The 16854-nt window shown below is 35.4% G+C and overlaps 1 protein-coding gene across 1 annotated transcript in view; it reads right to left on the bottom strand.

Annotated features, from left to right (window-relative positions):
• Positions 1–2366: 2366 nt before the first annotated feature.
• 140up (RPII140-upstream gene protein) overlaps positions 2367–16854 on the bottom strand; it is a 37249-nt gene continuing 22761 nt past the window's right edge. The window contains exons 6-7 of the mRNA XM_090368960.1: positions 10560–10661; positions 2367–2481 (exon numbers count right to left, since the gene is read on the bottom strand). Of these exons, the coding sequence (XP_090225086.1) occupies positions 2373–2481; positions 10560–10661 (211 nt within the window). The 3' untranslated portion in view covers positions 2367–2372. The remainder of the gene's footprint in view (positions 2482–10559; positions 10662–16854) is intronic.

The following is a 16854-nucleotide window of genomic DNA, read 5'->3' as shown; positions in this document are numbered from 1 at the left end:
GCCTTAGTTGCTAATGCTCCAAATAACTAACTGTTCTTCAATTTTCCAATCAACTGCAATTCAAGTGCTTGTCCTCAAAAGGGTGTTCTTTGATTTAAATAGACTTTTAACAAATATAATTAATGTGAAAATCACTGAATTGTCAGCCAAAGTGAAAATGCTCCAATTTATTACAAGGAGACATTCTGAAAACTTCTTGTTTATTGCCCATGAGAAATTTACATCCCTGTGTTAATTTTCTACAGCATTTGTACTGTCACAAGTTTCCTGTGTCCACAGCTGTAAAACACTGCAGTATATGAACCATTTCTTGCGTGTTACAAGAATATATACTTTAAATACATTCTCCCATTCAGCAGTGGGGAAAGGGAGCACCTGCTTGGAGAGCTCTAATTAATTGCAGTTTGCCGAAATGTTTATAAAGCTTCTCTTTGGAACTGTTCAATGTGTGATGGAGTTGCTTTTAGCTGCATATTGCTCAGTACCACTCAGCAATGCTGTTTTCAGTTTAGTTTTGGTTTCCAGTCAGTTCTGGTTCATATTATGTGCTGTGCATTTTGTGTTGGGAATGATTAATTTTAGTTTACTGTGTGGATAGTTTCAGCTTCTCTCTCTTTTTTTAAAATAGTCTCGCAGAGATCAAGTGAATCAGTTAGTGCTAATAATGCAAAGCAGGTACAAAGCTATCAGAAAAAATTGTGCATGTACCCTGTAAGCACAAAAGATGTTTTATGTGAAAACATCCTTGGCTTAGAAGAGGTTAGCAAAATCCATTTGTAGAATAGTATGACGCGCCACTAAAGAACCATTATTATGGTTCTTTTGTGATGTCATACTTCCTTAGTATGATTGCAATGTGTATTGGTCAAATATTTGATTACAATGATACACATTTCTGTTACATTCCCTTGTTAGGTGCTGCCAAAGATGTTTTTGCATCAAAAACTTGTCACTGAAAACTAAATTAGACACTGAAAAAAGAATGAATTTGGGAGAGGGGTAGATTCATGCTACATTTAGTGCTTTTGATTGATCTGATAACAGTATCAGAAGCTGTTATTGTAAATAACATAAATATGGTATGTATATACTGTAGCTGTTTTATTGCATAATTAATGAACTTTCTGTTAAATTTAATGTAAAGAAACATTTTATATAAAGAAATGGTAACTTATAATCAACCAGAAACAGTTATCACATCAACCATTTAAAATTATTTACATTGTTTCCTACTTAACATGGATTCACTTAACTTTCGTGTTTTTACATCCCAATTAAAAGCACTAAGTAGGGGATGCCTGTACTAACCTTTTCTTTTTTTTTAGAGATAACATTTCTGAACCCACTGGAATTGTGTTATCAAGTCAATTCAAAAATACTGCACACAATTTTTGAGATAGAAATGAAAATTGTTTTTCTTTTGTTTCTATCTGAAGGGTTGAGTTGATTACAGAATCTCAAAGTGGGTTCAAAAACGTCCTCTGTAAAAAGTAATAGTTGAGTATACTGGATGTAGGATTTCCTATTATTAAAACTGTAAACTAGTTTTTGCTGACAAAAGCATTTGTTAATTTCCATGTCATGTCTCTAGTTTGCAAGAAAAGTAAATATTACAGAAAATAACAAAACAGTGGTTAACAGTAATAAGTATTTTAAGCAAATAGAAAGAAATTGACAAAAATATGAAATAAGAAAATAAAGTCAGGATAAAATTTTCTGAATTTCATAAGAACTTTCAAAATATAAAACTACTTTTCCTCACCAATTCAGCCTAACCTAAGAACTGAAAAACAGAGCAGGTATATTTGGTTTAAAAAAAAAAAAAAAAACACATACAGGTAGGTCAGAAAGTTCCAACAAAGATAGCATTGCATTAACTTTGGTATGTAGTAGCAATATGAATTATGTGAAATTCTTGCATACCACACAAGTTTCTCAATAATGTTTTTCTAACATTATTGGACAACTACTGTTTCCAATTTTAACTGTTCAATACTACCTTGTATGCCTAAGCATGCTCAGATAATAAGAATTGTCTTATCTTTTGTAACAATGCACCACAGATACTTGGATAGATTAAGAACAAAAGAAAAAAAATTGGTTTCACCAATGAATAAAACACTAAATGTTTGAATTTTCGATTGTATGCTTAGTGTACACTAAATAATGTCCATGTGTAACTTATAATGATAGCATCATATTCATTTTATAAATAGATACTGTGAAAAAAAATCATATTAGCAATCATAAACAGAAAAAATTTATTGAATAGAATAAATTAAAAGTATACTAACAAGTGTATTTTTAGTACACAGAGCATTTATTTAGTACACTGTGCATCTGAAAATAACTATTTTGTAATCGGTTTAAGGTTATTTTATGTCATCTTCTAGAGCATCTTTAAGTTTCGTATCATGGGCCGTGATCAAAAGACTGCTACTATGTTTTTCTTCCCGTTTCTTTTCTCGTTCCCTTTTTTTCCTGGTATTAAAACAAAATGCAATTATAATTAAAAGATTAACAGCCATGTAATCTTCAAAATCTAAATTTATAATATCTTAAGCAACAACAAAATTAGTGACCTTTAAGATTTGTTAAAAATTCTATTTACTTTATCATTTGATCTTATTTTTATCTTTATTATTTGAATGAGTCTAATAAATCCTTATTGGAATATAAAGAAAAGTGCAAGTGGACTGACATACAAGGTGTGTTCAAGGAGTTTAGGGACTGAACTAACTAATATATGGGAAATGAAGCTCAATGGATATTCACATGGATCTCCTTGTGACATTGTATATGCTAAATTCTAATGCTTCTGCAGGAAGCATTTCTCTTGGAATTGCTAATAGATCCTATGTTGTATTCTGAATTTCCTCGGTTGTTGCAAATCTGTAAGCTTTCAAGGGACAAGGTAGGGCTTTAAGCTTGGGAAACAAAAATAAATTGCAGGGTTGGTGTTAATTCTGGCAGATGGGGGAAATCACAGTAATTAAGTGCTTCACAAGAAATTCTTGAATGAAAAGGATCAAGTGTCCCTGAAGACCACTTTTCTAGCTGTTTTTCTCCAAACAGCATTACACAATCTTCACAGAGCTATATTGTTTTATTTCTCATTTGACCTTGCAGGACAAATGAACTGTAAGTTAAAAAAAAAAAGTATAAGCATGGTCTTTATATTTGATCAAGATATCTTGGACTGAATCTGTGTCCAGGTCACAACCATATATCTACAATCTGCACCAATAATTATGGAAGAAACAAAATGTAGGTCAGCAGTAGCATGTTGGCAAAGGTCCCGATATGAAAGGGACCAATTTTATTGAAATGTGTGGCATTCCCAAATCCTGTAATAAGATTCGATTAACATAACCCATAAGAAATTAATTTCACTAACAACTTTGCAGATAGTAAAATGTTGATTACTCCTAGTCAAATTGTAAACACAAGTAACAATTAAATGGTTTGTGAAGGGTGGCCAGAACGAGTATCATCTTTGACAGGAAAGTGTCCTTTAAGCTTTGCAAACTACTGAAAAAGACAAAACGACAAAGCATCTTCTCTGACAGCTGTTTTAACATTGTGTGGGTTTGCATTGCATTTTTCCCTAATCTGAAACAAAATTTGATGAAAATTCACTGCTCAGTATGTGATGAAAAATAATAACATACACTAATTCAGCCTGATTAGAGCTAAATGGGTGATTCATGATTTACTGTCTAGATGAGTCACCAAATATATGTTACAGCAAGTCACAACTTACCAACTCCACAATTTTAATTTAGATGCTTAATTAAAAATATCAGAACTGGGGGGGAGGGGGAAGCCAAAGTAAGAGTTATATTAAAGCAGAGTATTTTACAAATATGTAAATATTTTGATGAAGTAGTTTAAGGCTACCAAAGAGGAGGAAAAGATTAAAATGGGTGTTATTTTGGATACCATCTATTTATTGAGATGGAATAGATCATGGAAAATATCAAGTATGAAAAGGCAATAGCAGTAGATGAAATTAGAGCTGTTGCTGTAAGTTTAATAGGGTTTTAGGAGAATCAGCAACTAAGGCCATATTGCTCCATTTATATTGTCAGTAAATTGCATGTATTCTGAGGTCATTTTTCTGTTTGCTGGAGGAAAAACCATGCTACCCTCACCTGAGACCAACTAACTCAGTCATGTGAAGAGGCCCATAAAAATTGAATTAGAGCAGAAATGCTGAAAGTGTGAGTGAAAAAAGTATCAAAGTGGTTAAACTACATTATCCTGAGGATGCTTTCTGAAGGACAAGTTCCTGAAAACTAGTCTAAGGTACTGATTGTACCAATATATGTAAAGAAAAATCAAGCTGAATATGGAGATTTCAGAGGAATTCACACTTTCAGCATTTCTGCTCTAATTCAATTAGAGCAGAAATGCTGAAAGTGTGAATTAAATTAAAATGCATACAAGCATTTTAATATTGTTGGGCACTACACTACTGAAATTAATATATCATTAATTGGTAACTTTGGGAATAACAGTTCGGTTTCAGATCAAACAAGGAATGAAAAACTAATGGAAACATAAGAACTTGTATTTAAGATTTTGTTGATCTTGTGAGAAACATATAACAAAGTAATCCAAAAGATATTTCTTGGCTAAATGCCTAAGAGTATGAAGGAAGGAGTTTATTAATGTGAAAACATCTTTGGCGGCACCTACTAGAGTAAACAACTGCACATTTAAATATGCTATGGCTATTTTTGTACATTTCTCTGGAGCCTTTGACTCCCTTTGGTGGGATGGCTTCTTTGCTTGCCTTAGGGCTGCTCATTGCTCCTCACAACTCTACAAATTAACCTGCAACTACTTCCTCCACCATTCTGTACAAGTCATTTCTGGAACTCAGCAACTTAAGTCACTCTTTCTCTCGACGATGCCCACAAGGTTCAGTGCATGGTCCACTCATCTGAGATTTGGTTCTAGATGAGTGGCTTCTCCGTTCAACTCCCAATGCTTCTAAAATAGCATATGCCGATGATCTAACCCTTCTTGTCCTTGGTAATTCTCATGCTTTGGAATATACTGCCAGTAGAATTATGAATGATCTGTGCTCTTGGTCCATTATTAATAAACTTACCATTTCTCCTAATAAGACTAAGCTTCTTTATCTTAAGAGCAACCTAAACATTTTCATGCCTTCTCTCTATGGCTGACTTGCATAAATTTTTGGGTATTATTCTAGATCGTAAGTTAAACTTCCATAAACACATCCTGCATCTTCATGATAAAACAGCCAAGTATACATCTATGCTTGTCTGTCTTTTGCATCAATCCTGGGGTATTAACCATCGCACCCTTCGTCTTTTGTACAAAAGACGACTTCTGTAAAATGCAATTTGTACCAATGGTGTTGGCACCTGGTTTTGGCATACTAAGAAGATTGCCATCCAAGAGAAACTCTCCTCTATCCAAAGATGTATGATCTTAATGACGAGTCGTACCTGTTGCTGTCTCGACAGCTGCGCTCCAGGTTTTAAATGGTTGCCTACCTCTGGACCTCCAAATCGCTTATTGAGGTTTTTGCTATTACCTTAGACCAGTGGTTTTCAACCGGGATGCCGCAACAACATTCCAGGGGTGCCACATAATTTGGGTTTAAGTTACTTAAATTTATTTTTTTTTAAATTTATGTTTACTTAGTACCTCTATATAAAGAATAAAATTATTATATACTGTATATATATAATTTGTATTATGAAATGTAATTTTTCTAACTATATTATTGTAATAACTATCATATAACATATATTTTTTAATATTAGATATATACGAGTACACACACACACAGGGAGAGAATCAGATCTAACAGGCAGAAAATTGAGTAGGGGTGCTGCAAAATAAAATAAATTACTTAGGGGTGCCATTATTAAAAAAAGGTTGAAAACCACTGCCTTAGACATACTATTTCAGTTGACTTTTTAGACTTAACTGTTAATATCCACTGCGATGCAAAAACTGAAAAAACTTGTTGCTGGAACTGCCTGGTTCAACTCTGGCAAGATCGGTGTTCTTCTTCTTCCAAAGGTATGGTCATGAGAAAGCTTATTCCATCTGTGTCCTTTGCCCTACAAAAGTCTATTCTAAAATGGTTCAGTTCAAGTCTACGCACTCTTTTTCTTCTAACTGGACATGGTTCCCTTCATGCTAAACTTGATATGTTTAACCTGTCTGATTCTCCCATCTGTAATTGTGGTAGCCCAGAATACTGGCAGCATGTTTTTTTCACCTGTCCATATTACTTGGATCTATGTCAGCCTCTGTCTGCTGTGTGTCAACCATTTTCTCTAGGCAATGAGTCGTATCACTTGGAATCCAAAGAAAAATTTCATCTGCAAGATTTTGCACATAAAGCCTTTTCCAGATGAGGACAACTCATCAGTAGTGCCCCAATTTCAGGAACTACTCCTATTCAGGATCTACCAACAGTCTAGATCAGCACCTCCATCACTGCCATCTCATGATACCACCACCATTTTTAGCTCAAGAACCATCTTCACCACCACCTTCTACTTGGATAGTTGGTAATCATACTTGTATGATGCCAAATGATATCACTGTGCCTTCTTGACCTTTATCTTCTGCTGGCCTCAGGCTGGTCCTGAGGCTGTTGTTATTTGGTTTTTAGGAGCATTAGCAACTAAGGCCATATTGCTCCGGGATATGCGGTGGTCATTCCCTGACTCCGCATCCTCCGTATTTGGTGGTGATGGGCTCGAACCCCGGTCTAATCAAGAAGCGTGTGCTACGCACTGCTGTCCCTTCCCACCTGGCTACGGAGGCGCCTGGTCCTGAGGCGGGATTATCTGCTGGTGCGGGATTTTTATTCATTTTATTTACTTATTTTTACTTTATTTTTTCTGAATTTAATTTTTATTTTATATTATTTACTTATTTTTATCTGTAATTTTTCTGATTATATATTTTTTATTTTTTTCGTTTCAAAAATTTATTTTTACTTTCAATTTTTTAAAATTTTTAATTCCTTTTATTTTTATAATTTTTATTATTTACTGTTTTATTTTATTTGTTCATATTTTGAATTCTTTGAACATTCAATACGTGACACTTGAGGTTTGCTGCAGTTCGCGCTCAGTTGTTGCCCGCCTCCTACGCATGCTATTGCTGATAAAATAGGCTGCCACCAGTCAACAGTATCCTGGGTGCTGAAATTAAAGTGTGAAACCAGTGATGTAAAGAGAAGACCTGGATTGGCCGTAAGAGAGTAACTACGCCTTCCCAAGATCGATATTTGAAATGGCTATGCCTTCGTAATTGCTCCTGATCTAAAACTGGACTTTGAGATGGCCTCTGGTGTTGAAACAAGTGCACGAACTATCCAAAGATGGCTTTCAGAATGTGGTCTGCATGCCTATAGGCCCAAAAAGAAGCCTTTGTTGACCCAACAAATGAGGAAGAAGCAACTTGCTTGGGCTAAAATGCATGTTTCATGGACAAAAGAGCAATGGGACGCCATCATCTTTTCTGAAAAATCGAAATTCAACCTACATGGCTTGGATGGAAAGCGATAGGTCAGAAGACGAAAATCAGAGACATACTTTCCTGACTGCATAACACCGACTGTAAAGTTCCCTGCTGGTTAGATGGTCTGGAGATGCATAACAAGCAAAGGGGTGGGGCAAATTAAGTTTATTAATGGAACAGTGAATGCAGAAACCTACACTGCTATCTTGGAGGAGTGTCTGAAACCTGTTATTAGGGATCACCACAAAGACATCCAAAAAACTGCAACTTTCAACAGGACTCAGCACCTTGCCACACAGCAAAATTGGTAAGTTTTATGCTATTTAGATTTAATGATGAGTTTGTCTCACAAGGATTAAAACATACTTACACCAATGTTTTCCTTCGTTTTTCTCCCTTAAGGTCATACCTCAGAAATGCTGGCATTACAGCATTGGACTGGCTCGGCAACAGTCAGATTTGAACCCTACTGAAAATTGCTGGTATATAATGTCATCTAAAATTGCTCAGAAGAAGCCAACAAGCAAGATTCAGCTGCAGGAGAGCATTGTAAGGGTGTGGTACCACGAAATTGGGCAACCGTATATCCATTGACTAAATCTATGTCTGATCGTTGTAATTGCAGCTAGAGGAGGAACAACAAAATGCTAAGGACTTATTTTGCTGATTTACAGTACATTAACTTGTCATTTCAGTTTGTATACATAAATGCGATAAAACGTATGTTTGGTTGTCATGATTGCCATTTGCATGATTTCTCATATTTCCATTAATTACACATTTTACCCTTTGGGAAGATATTTATGGCAATTGGGTATATCAGGTGGAATCTTTTTATTGGATTTCATACAGAGAGATATATATATCCCAACTAACAAATGCATTTTGAACATTTCTGCAACCCACAATGCAGTGCAAAACACATTATTTGCAAAATTCACAAGTGATGCAGTTTTTTTGTTCGCCACTGTATTTTGCTATCTAGTTTTACATTAAACCTTACGCTACCAAGTTCAGGATATACGTTATGCTATTCTGTATCGTATAACAATGGTGGCAAGTTAAGAACAGTAAAATCTATGGATGCTAAGTATTAGCTTTCAAAATCACTATCTAAATTAAAAAAAAAAAAAGAGTTTGACTATGACTATAAAACTACTTATAGAAAATAATTTAATATAACAATTAAGTCAATAAAATTCTAAATATTAATAAAAACTTGGCATTTATTGGAGCTGCAAAATCTTGTCCAACACATGGATAACCGCGTACCCGGTCAAATGGTTTATAAGGTAACAATCCAACTACTGAAAAAACACTCATATAACTGGTTATTAAGATAACTTATTTAAATGCTACAATTAAATAACTGGTCACTTTAATATCTAAACTTAACACAATTGGCAAAATTTCAAGATTTTCCTAAACTCAACTTCAGGACTATTTTTGAAGTAGAAAAAAAACTGGGAGCATTTTCCTAGTTTTTGGCATTCTATTAACATGCACTATTTATTATTTCTGTATACGGAATTTTGCCAATTTGTGCAAGACATCCATCATAATCTAATACAAAATGGCAGGTATTTAAATAGTCATGGTTAATCACGATGATCTGATATTCTCTTTCTTGGAAAAAAAAATAATTAATTTAATGTTTTTATCATGTTTACTGGCTTTAACATATGCAGATCACACCATAATAGCAAACATTATTTAATTTTATTTCCATTATTTTAAATATTGCTTCAGGTTTCACAAGAAATAGTGGGCACTGTCTAGGTCAGCATTTCTCAAACTGTGTTCTGCAGAACACTAGTGTTCCGTGAAAAATCGTAATTAATAATTAAAAAAATAAAATAAATTTTGCATATTTGTAGCATACACCACTTTTGTATCATTATAACATTTAACATTATTTTTTTTCAGTTGTTAATATACTGGCATAGACTAATAATCAAATAGACCGCGGAACACTTTATTGTGGCGGGCTTTTGCATAGAGAAGTGTGCATAGAGGTAATGGTATCTACGAAAAAGTAGCAATGTAGTGATCTCGTATGCCATTCATATGCGATTTAGCCTGGAGTACACAGGTTGAAGGAGAGTAGGAAGTGAACCAATATCATAACTAAACTCGCTTCCTTGTATAAATTGTTTTTGATAATTATTAGTATTTTGAAATATTATTATTAAAAAATGTGACCATGGATTTGTGGTTGAAAAAAGGAACTTTAAAACGAGAAGCAAGCACTTCTAGTATTGCAACTGTGGTCGATGAAAACGATCACAATATTGTCACTCTTCAGAGTGAGGATGAACAATCACAGCATTTCGTTCCCCCAAAAATCAAAATGAAAAAACAGGAACCGACTAATAAAAGACCAAAACGAAAGTATGATGACAGTTATTTGAATTTCGGCTTTACATGTGTTAGAAATAAAGATGCTGCTGATGCACACTGCGTCATATGTAATAAAATATTAGCAAACAGTTCTTTGGCTCCTGCTAAACTTGTGTTTCGTAAGTGTTCCGTGAATATGTTGTGAGATGAAAAGTGTTCCGTGACTAAAAAAGTTTGGGAAATGCTGGTCTAGATAATAACTTTACAACTGAAAGTAGCAGGCTTAGAAAATACTAGTTGTAATTAATAGTTTGTGTGCTTCATCGTTTTAATGAATTATTGGTTCAAAGTTGACAATCAATTAAATTGTACTTTAACCAGTAATATGTTTCTTAGTCATAAAAATATGTAAATTTAAAATACAGGCATTCTTTCATGGAAAAAACGCTATATATACATGTAATTTATGATCATATTTGATTTCACTGTTGTAATCATTAATTTGTATAATATTATTTATCCACTTTGAACAATGAAAAAAAAATTATTAAATTCTGGTCAAAATAATCCAGTCTCCAATTAGAAAAGAAAATTAATTAAACTTTATTAATATTAAATGGGTCTATTTTCTTCATAAAATGTTTTGATATCCAATTATCAGTGGGATAATTAATAGAAAAATACATAATACTCACATTATCTGCTTTTCCCAATATCCATGATTCCAATACCGTAATTCTGCAACAGACGTACCAGTGATCCAAAATCCTGCAACTACAAGTGATCCAGCTAATAATCTAAAAATAAGTTTAAATTTAAAATTAATTAAATTACATGATTTTATACATATGGTACACTATAAAAAAACATTAAAAATCTTTGTCACACTAAGACAAATTTAAATCTGCCAAATTCTTTACACTACTATGCAAAAAAGGACACTGTATGGTGTTATATGGTACAGTAATGATAAATGAAGACACAAGGACTGCATCTGAATGCATTTCCAAGGCAGCTGGGATTATTTGTGTGTAAAATTAGTTTGAAAAGCAACTTAGACCCCAAAGCTATGGAGTATGTTGTGTTTATAAATTGTGCATTCTAAGGTACAATTTTGTGCATTTGTGCAATGAATAATCCTATGAGAAATTATGCATCTCTAACAAACTGGTTAACTTAGCCTTTGCCTGAAAATGTCTATATGTTCCTTGTGTCATTGATGGGATATGAACCCATACCTTTCCAAATACATGGCTAGTAACATAGCTGCTATCCTGCCATAAGACTAAGGAAAGAAGAAAGATACACCTGAATTAATCTGGAACTCTAGCCATAGCAGTTATCAGTACATAATGCAAGAAAAGTCAGTCAATCAGCATACCCAGGTAGAGATCCTATTAACAGCACAAGTACAGGGTGTCCGGGCTAGAGGTATCCAAAAATACACACATATCTCAGCATCTATAAGATGTATTAAAATAATTTTTTTGTTATTATACAGAATAACTCACCAAGTTTTTATGAAGGTTAGTAAAGTTCAATGTGGGCACCTTTTGTAGTTTTACAGATGTCAAAACAATACTAAAGCTCTTGCCAAGTGTTTTCCAGCGTCTGAGGTGTTATCAGAGCAACTGCTTCAATGATACACTGTTTCAAATTGTCCAAATCCCGAACTTTTCTCTGGTACACACAGTCTTTAATAAAGCCTCATGCAAAAAGGTTCAGTGCAGTCATATCCAGAGATCTAGGCAGCCAGGCAGTTGGGCCTCCTCTTCCAATCCAACATCCATCAAAACGTAGTAACATCTCTATGGAAGTGTGGTGGAGCACCATCTTGCTGAAACCTGGGGGAACCTGTGGAACAGCAAAAATCTGCAGCATGTCAAGGTAAATGTGTCCCATCACTGTGGACTCTATGAAATAAAAATGGACTGATGACACCATTTTTGTGCACTCCTAACCAGACATTGACTTTTGGTGTGTCCCTTTCATTTTCGATCACTTGGTGAGGATTCTCCTACCCCAAATGCAGCAATTGTCTGTTAACTTTCCCGCAAATGTGACTGGTTGATTCATCACTGAATAACAACAGATCAAGATAACTGGGATTGTCATCGATATGGCTGATCATCTCAGCAGCAAAATCAGCTCTTAAGCGGTGATCATCTGGCTTAAGGTGTAGAAGAAGTTGAAGTTTGTATGCACGCAAACGGAGACGTTTGTGAACAATGTTGTGAATTGTTGAACGAGGAATTTGCAGTTCATTACTAGCCAGTCTAATTGATTAACATGGACTCCTAGAGAATGACTCTTGCATCCGACCCACAGTCTCATCGGTCACACACTTTTTCGGGTATTTCCCAGTTTGTGAAACCAAACTTCCCATCTCTTTTAGAGTCTTATCCCACTGAAGAATGGATTTGGATGTGGGAGGATCCACATTCTGTTCCCTTTGTGCACGCTGCTGAACACACACAACTGATTGAAATTCAGCTAACGAAAGCATGCACTGCACCTTCCGCTGTGGTGTCCACATCTCGACTGAGGCAATAGCCATTCTTATGCCATTTTTGCACGTGCACACCTGCACTAGTGACCTTGACAATGAAACAAATCTTGGAGAGATTTCCTATTGACTGCACTTTCGTTTGAGAAAATATAATGAGTGGTTCTCGCATTATAAGCCGTTATTTTTGGATACCTCTAGTCCGGACACCTTGTATTTTTCATCACAAAAAAAAAATTTGTAATTTAATTATTTGATTATAAATTGTTTCAGGTAAGATCCAATGAATTACTGAAACACATTAACCATGCCAAAAAAAGTGTAAAAATCATCCTAACATATTCTGCTATGTATGCAGTTCTTTCCTGACTAAACCACGACAGTGTAGAATCACAAAAGATATTTGGAAAATTTACCAGTTATATAAACTGGCTCTCCTTTAAGTGACCAGAGCCAGAGTAAGGCATGGGAACCACTTGTTTGAATGGATTATGTAACTGGTTGAACAAAAGGAAAAAGTAAATGCTGTTTACCATACCCATAATATTTTATGATCTTTTGCCAAAAGATCACACATTATGATCATACATTATGGCTTTTCCATATTATGGGATATTTCCCATAATATGGAAAAGCCAAAAGATCATAATGGTGATTGCTACTTTTGTCATGTGAATGTAACTAGATTCTCGGGAAAGAATGAACACAAAATTGTTCATTCAAACCTGAATTCAATGATAAAAGCAACTCCTCATGATGACAGTATGCCAATTCCAGTACTTCCACAGCCAGCACAAACTAGATTCTTTAGAAGATGAAATGGAATGCAATTGGTGGAGGCCTGAGAACTTCGGCTGATCCCAAGTATACACCCCATGAAGAAACATGGGAGCTGAAAGTGTTTACTCAAGAGTAAATGATTTCATCAGAAATCTAGTGCCAACCAAAGATAAAGGTAAAGCAGAACTTCCTACCTTGAGACAAAATCTGATAAACTTGGTTAAGAGGAATGTCAGTGTCTCACTTCAAAAAGGAAACCAAGTTTTGGCAATGCTATTTGCAGTAAATGGTCTGCTCTGCTATTGCCATAATATCAATGGAGTTTTTAGGGAATTATCACAAGCACAAATTACAACTGGATGAAACTTCTTCATTGACTCTTCACAGCAAAGTTTGAAAGCTATTCTCTTGTATAATGGGAACTTAGAGCCATCCATCCTGATTGGCCACTCTGTTCATCTAAAGTAGACATACTACAATGTGAAGACACTCATCAATGGTATATGTGCAGTAACGTCAATGTCATTGGTATGTTAATGGACATGCAAGGAGGGTTCACAAAATATTGCTATCTATACCTCTGGGACAGCCATTCTACTGTAGTCCATTACTTCAGATGAGACTGACCTCAAACTAGCACAAACAGCCAGAAACAAGTAGTGTGTTTCATTAGTGAACCGAATAAAGATTTTTCTTCCTCTTTTCCACATTAAACTTAGCCTGATGAAGAGTTCTGTTAAAGCATAAGTACTTAAGTGTTAAGTACTTATGCTTTAACAAAAGTTTTAAAGTTTATAAGTGTTAAAGCATAAGTACTGGATTAAGGTAGGATGAACTGGAGAGGATTTCACTACTTAAGTGACAAATTCCCAAATATCAGTGCCACAAAAGTGAAAGAGAGAATCTTTGTGGGCTTCAAATCAGAGAGTTTCTTGCAGAATGAAAGCTTTGAGTGTTAAAAAGTGTTAAAGTTTATAAGTGTTAAAGCAAAGTACTGGATTAAGGTAGGATGAACTGGAGAGGATTTCACTACTTAAGTGACAAATTCCCAAATATCAGTGCCACAAAAGTGAAAGAGAGAATCTTTGTGGGCTTCAAATCAGAGAGTTTCTTGCAGAATGAAAGCTTTGAAAAATACCTTTAGTGTATTAGAACTAAAGCATAATAGGCTTTCAGATGGCTCTGTGGAAACTTTTTGGGTAACCACAAGTCTCCTGCATACAAAGATCGAGTTCAGAAAGGGCTTGATGCATATAAAGAAATGGGATGTCATACATCAGTGATCCTGCAGTGAATTTTTTTGAAGAATTTTGTAAAAACTATGTACATAAATGCTTTTAAATTTGAATTTTTTTCTATTTTGGCTTTTAGGTGAACATAAGAGCAGGATTACTGTCAAAATTAAAATCAAAACTTTGAAAAAAAAATTAATTTAATTTTTTATAATAAGATGGTGCGAGCATACACAAGCCAATTTTTGGTTTGTGTAAGCTCACACCATCTGAAATCTTGTTGAAAGGATATGCCCTTCCATACTGATTTTCAAAATTATTGTAAATATAAAAACAGCTGCTATTACTTTTAAACACAGATGATAGATGGCAATATATCTCTGTACAGTTTCAAGAAAAACTCCACATATACAGCTGTAATTTATTGATAATGAATTAAAATCAATAAAACATACACATCTATATATACACTGAGTGATCACTTAATTATAACTACCTATCCAATACAATGTTGGGCCACAGTTCGCACGGATAACAGCCACTATTCACCTAGGCATTGACTTCACTAGAAGTCTGAAGACGTTTTTAGGGATTTGCAGCCATGCTGCCTGCAAGGCTTTCCACAGTTTTGGAATAGATGATGGCTGCATGTCCACACACTTCACTTCTCATTCCATTCCAAAACATTTCACAGGTGTTCAACTGAATTAAGGTTGGGCAAATTTGGAGGCCAATCAAGATGGGTGATAGCTGTGTTCCTCAAAACACTTGTGCACAGTGTGGGCCCGACAACACAGCACATTATCATCTTGGAAGATCCCATTCCTGTCTGGGAAAAAATGCAACATGGCAGGGTGCACATGGTCTTCTAAGATCTGCTGGTAAACCTCAACAGTGAAACATTGGTCCATTCGCACCAGGGAGTCCTAGTTCTTGCCAGTAAAACATGCCCCATATTAAGCAACCACCACCTGTCTGCATAGCGAGCACCTTGCATGATTGGTCCATGGACTCATGTTGCTTGAGCCACACACAAAGGCATCCATCAGCATATTACACCAGGTATTTGGACTCATCTGACCAGCACACTTGTTTCCAGTCCTCCAATGTCCAACTATCTTGTTGATGGCACAACAGCATTCGTCAATGATGATCAGTAGTGAGGAGAGGGTGTCTCTTGGGTTGTCTGCTGTGGAACTCCATATGTCTGGGTGTGTGGTGCATTGTCATTTGGAATATTGTTTTTGCATTCCCCATATTGTATTGCGATGTCAACTGTTGCACAGTGATCTGCCATAGAACCCATACCATAATGCACTGCAGCCTTCGCTCACTACAAACATCCACCTTGCATAAACCTTTACAATTCTGTTGGTGAGAGGTAGTTTGACACCATTCTTTGTACACATTAACCAGTGGGCCTTGAGAAACTGACAAGACATGCTGTTTCCAATATGGAAGCACCTGACACAAAAGCTCCCACAATCATGCCCTTTTGAAACTGTAATATCTTTACTACGTTCCATAACTGCTACTTTATTACTTCAACTTGCACAACCAAATGCAAATTATGACTGCTCTAGTGTGGGAAGCTGTTCAGCTTTTTATACTGCTAGATATGTGGCACAGTCCATTATGGATGGGGTGGCCATAATTCAGTGATCATTGAGTGTATATAGAAGGATAAAAAAAAGAGCTTTTATGTTTTCAGAAAAAGCTTTTTATAACAATGTTTAGACATCACTTTTGTTAAAAAATATATACAGTCAGTCCTCGTATAACACAAATTCGATCATACACGATTTATAAATAGGGGAACGATATCTTATATAACACAAACCGAATTCGCTTATGCACGATTCGCCTTTGTGTTTACAAGAAATGGCAGTTGAACGCAACACGATAGGAATGAAGAGCAGATTCTGAAAACGTATTTATGTGTTTTATATCAGTGAAGGGTGTTGTTTCGTTTTTAGGAGCATTAGCAACTAAGGCCATATTGCTCCGGGATATGCGGTGGTCATTCCCTGACCTTTCTGAATCCTCCATATTTGGTGGTGACGGGATCGAACCCCGGTCTAATCAAGAAGCGTGTGCTATGCACTGCTGCTCCTTCCCACCTGGCTACGGAGTCGCCTCAGTGAAGGGGAAACACATTTCACCATAATAACGTAAAAACCAACACAATTCCAGCTATCGGTATAATCGCAAATGCAATTAGATCGAGTTTACTACCAGTTTATAACAGATTCCACTAACAGAAACGCAACTGGAAATTGTTTTTATTGTTTTATGGTAGTAACCCCCAGAAATGTGCTTTAGTAAAATGTGAGGTGTTAATAGTGTATCTCTGCTTTTACGGTGCTTATTCAGTTGCTACACGAGCGCAGCTTTGTTTATGTGTATCAAGCATGCCGCCTCGTTTTGTAATTGTGCTTTATTCCCTAAAAATGAGTAAAATACAGTAATACC

Source organism: Mastigoproctus giganteus, chromosome 2 (genome assembly GCF_048544385.1).
Source record: "Mastigoproctus giganteus isolate SK-2022 chromosome 2, ASM4854438v1, whole genome shotgun sequence".
In the NCBI taxonomy this organism is placed as follows: Eukaryota; Metazoa; Arthropoda; class Arachnida; order Uropygi; family Thelyphonidae; genus Mastigoproctus; species Mastigoproctus giganteus.
The sequence above is the reverse complement of the archived record's forward strand: the minus strand, read 5'-3'. Positions and strand labels throughout refer to the sequence as shown.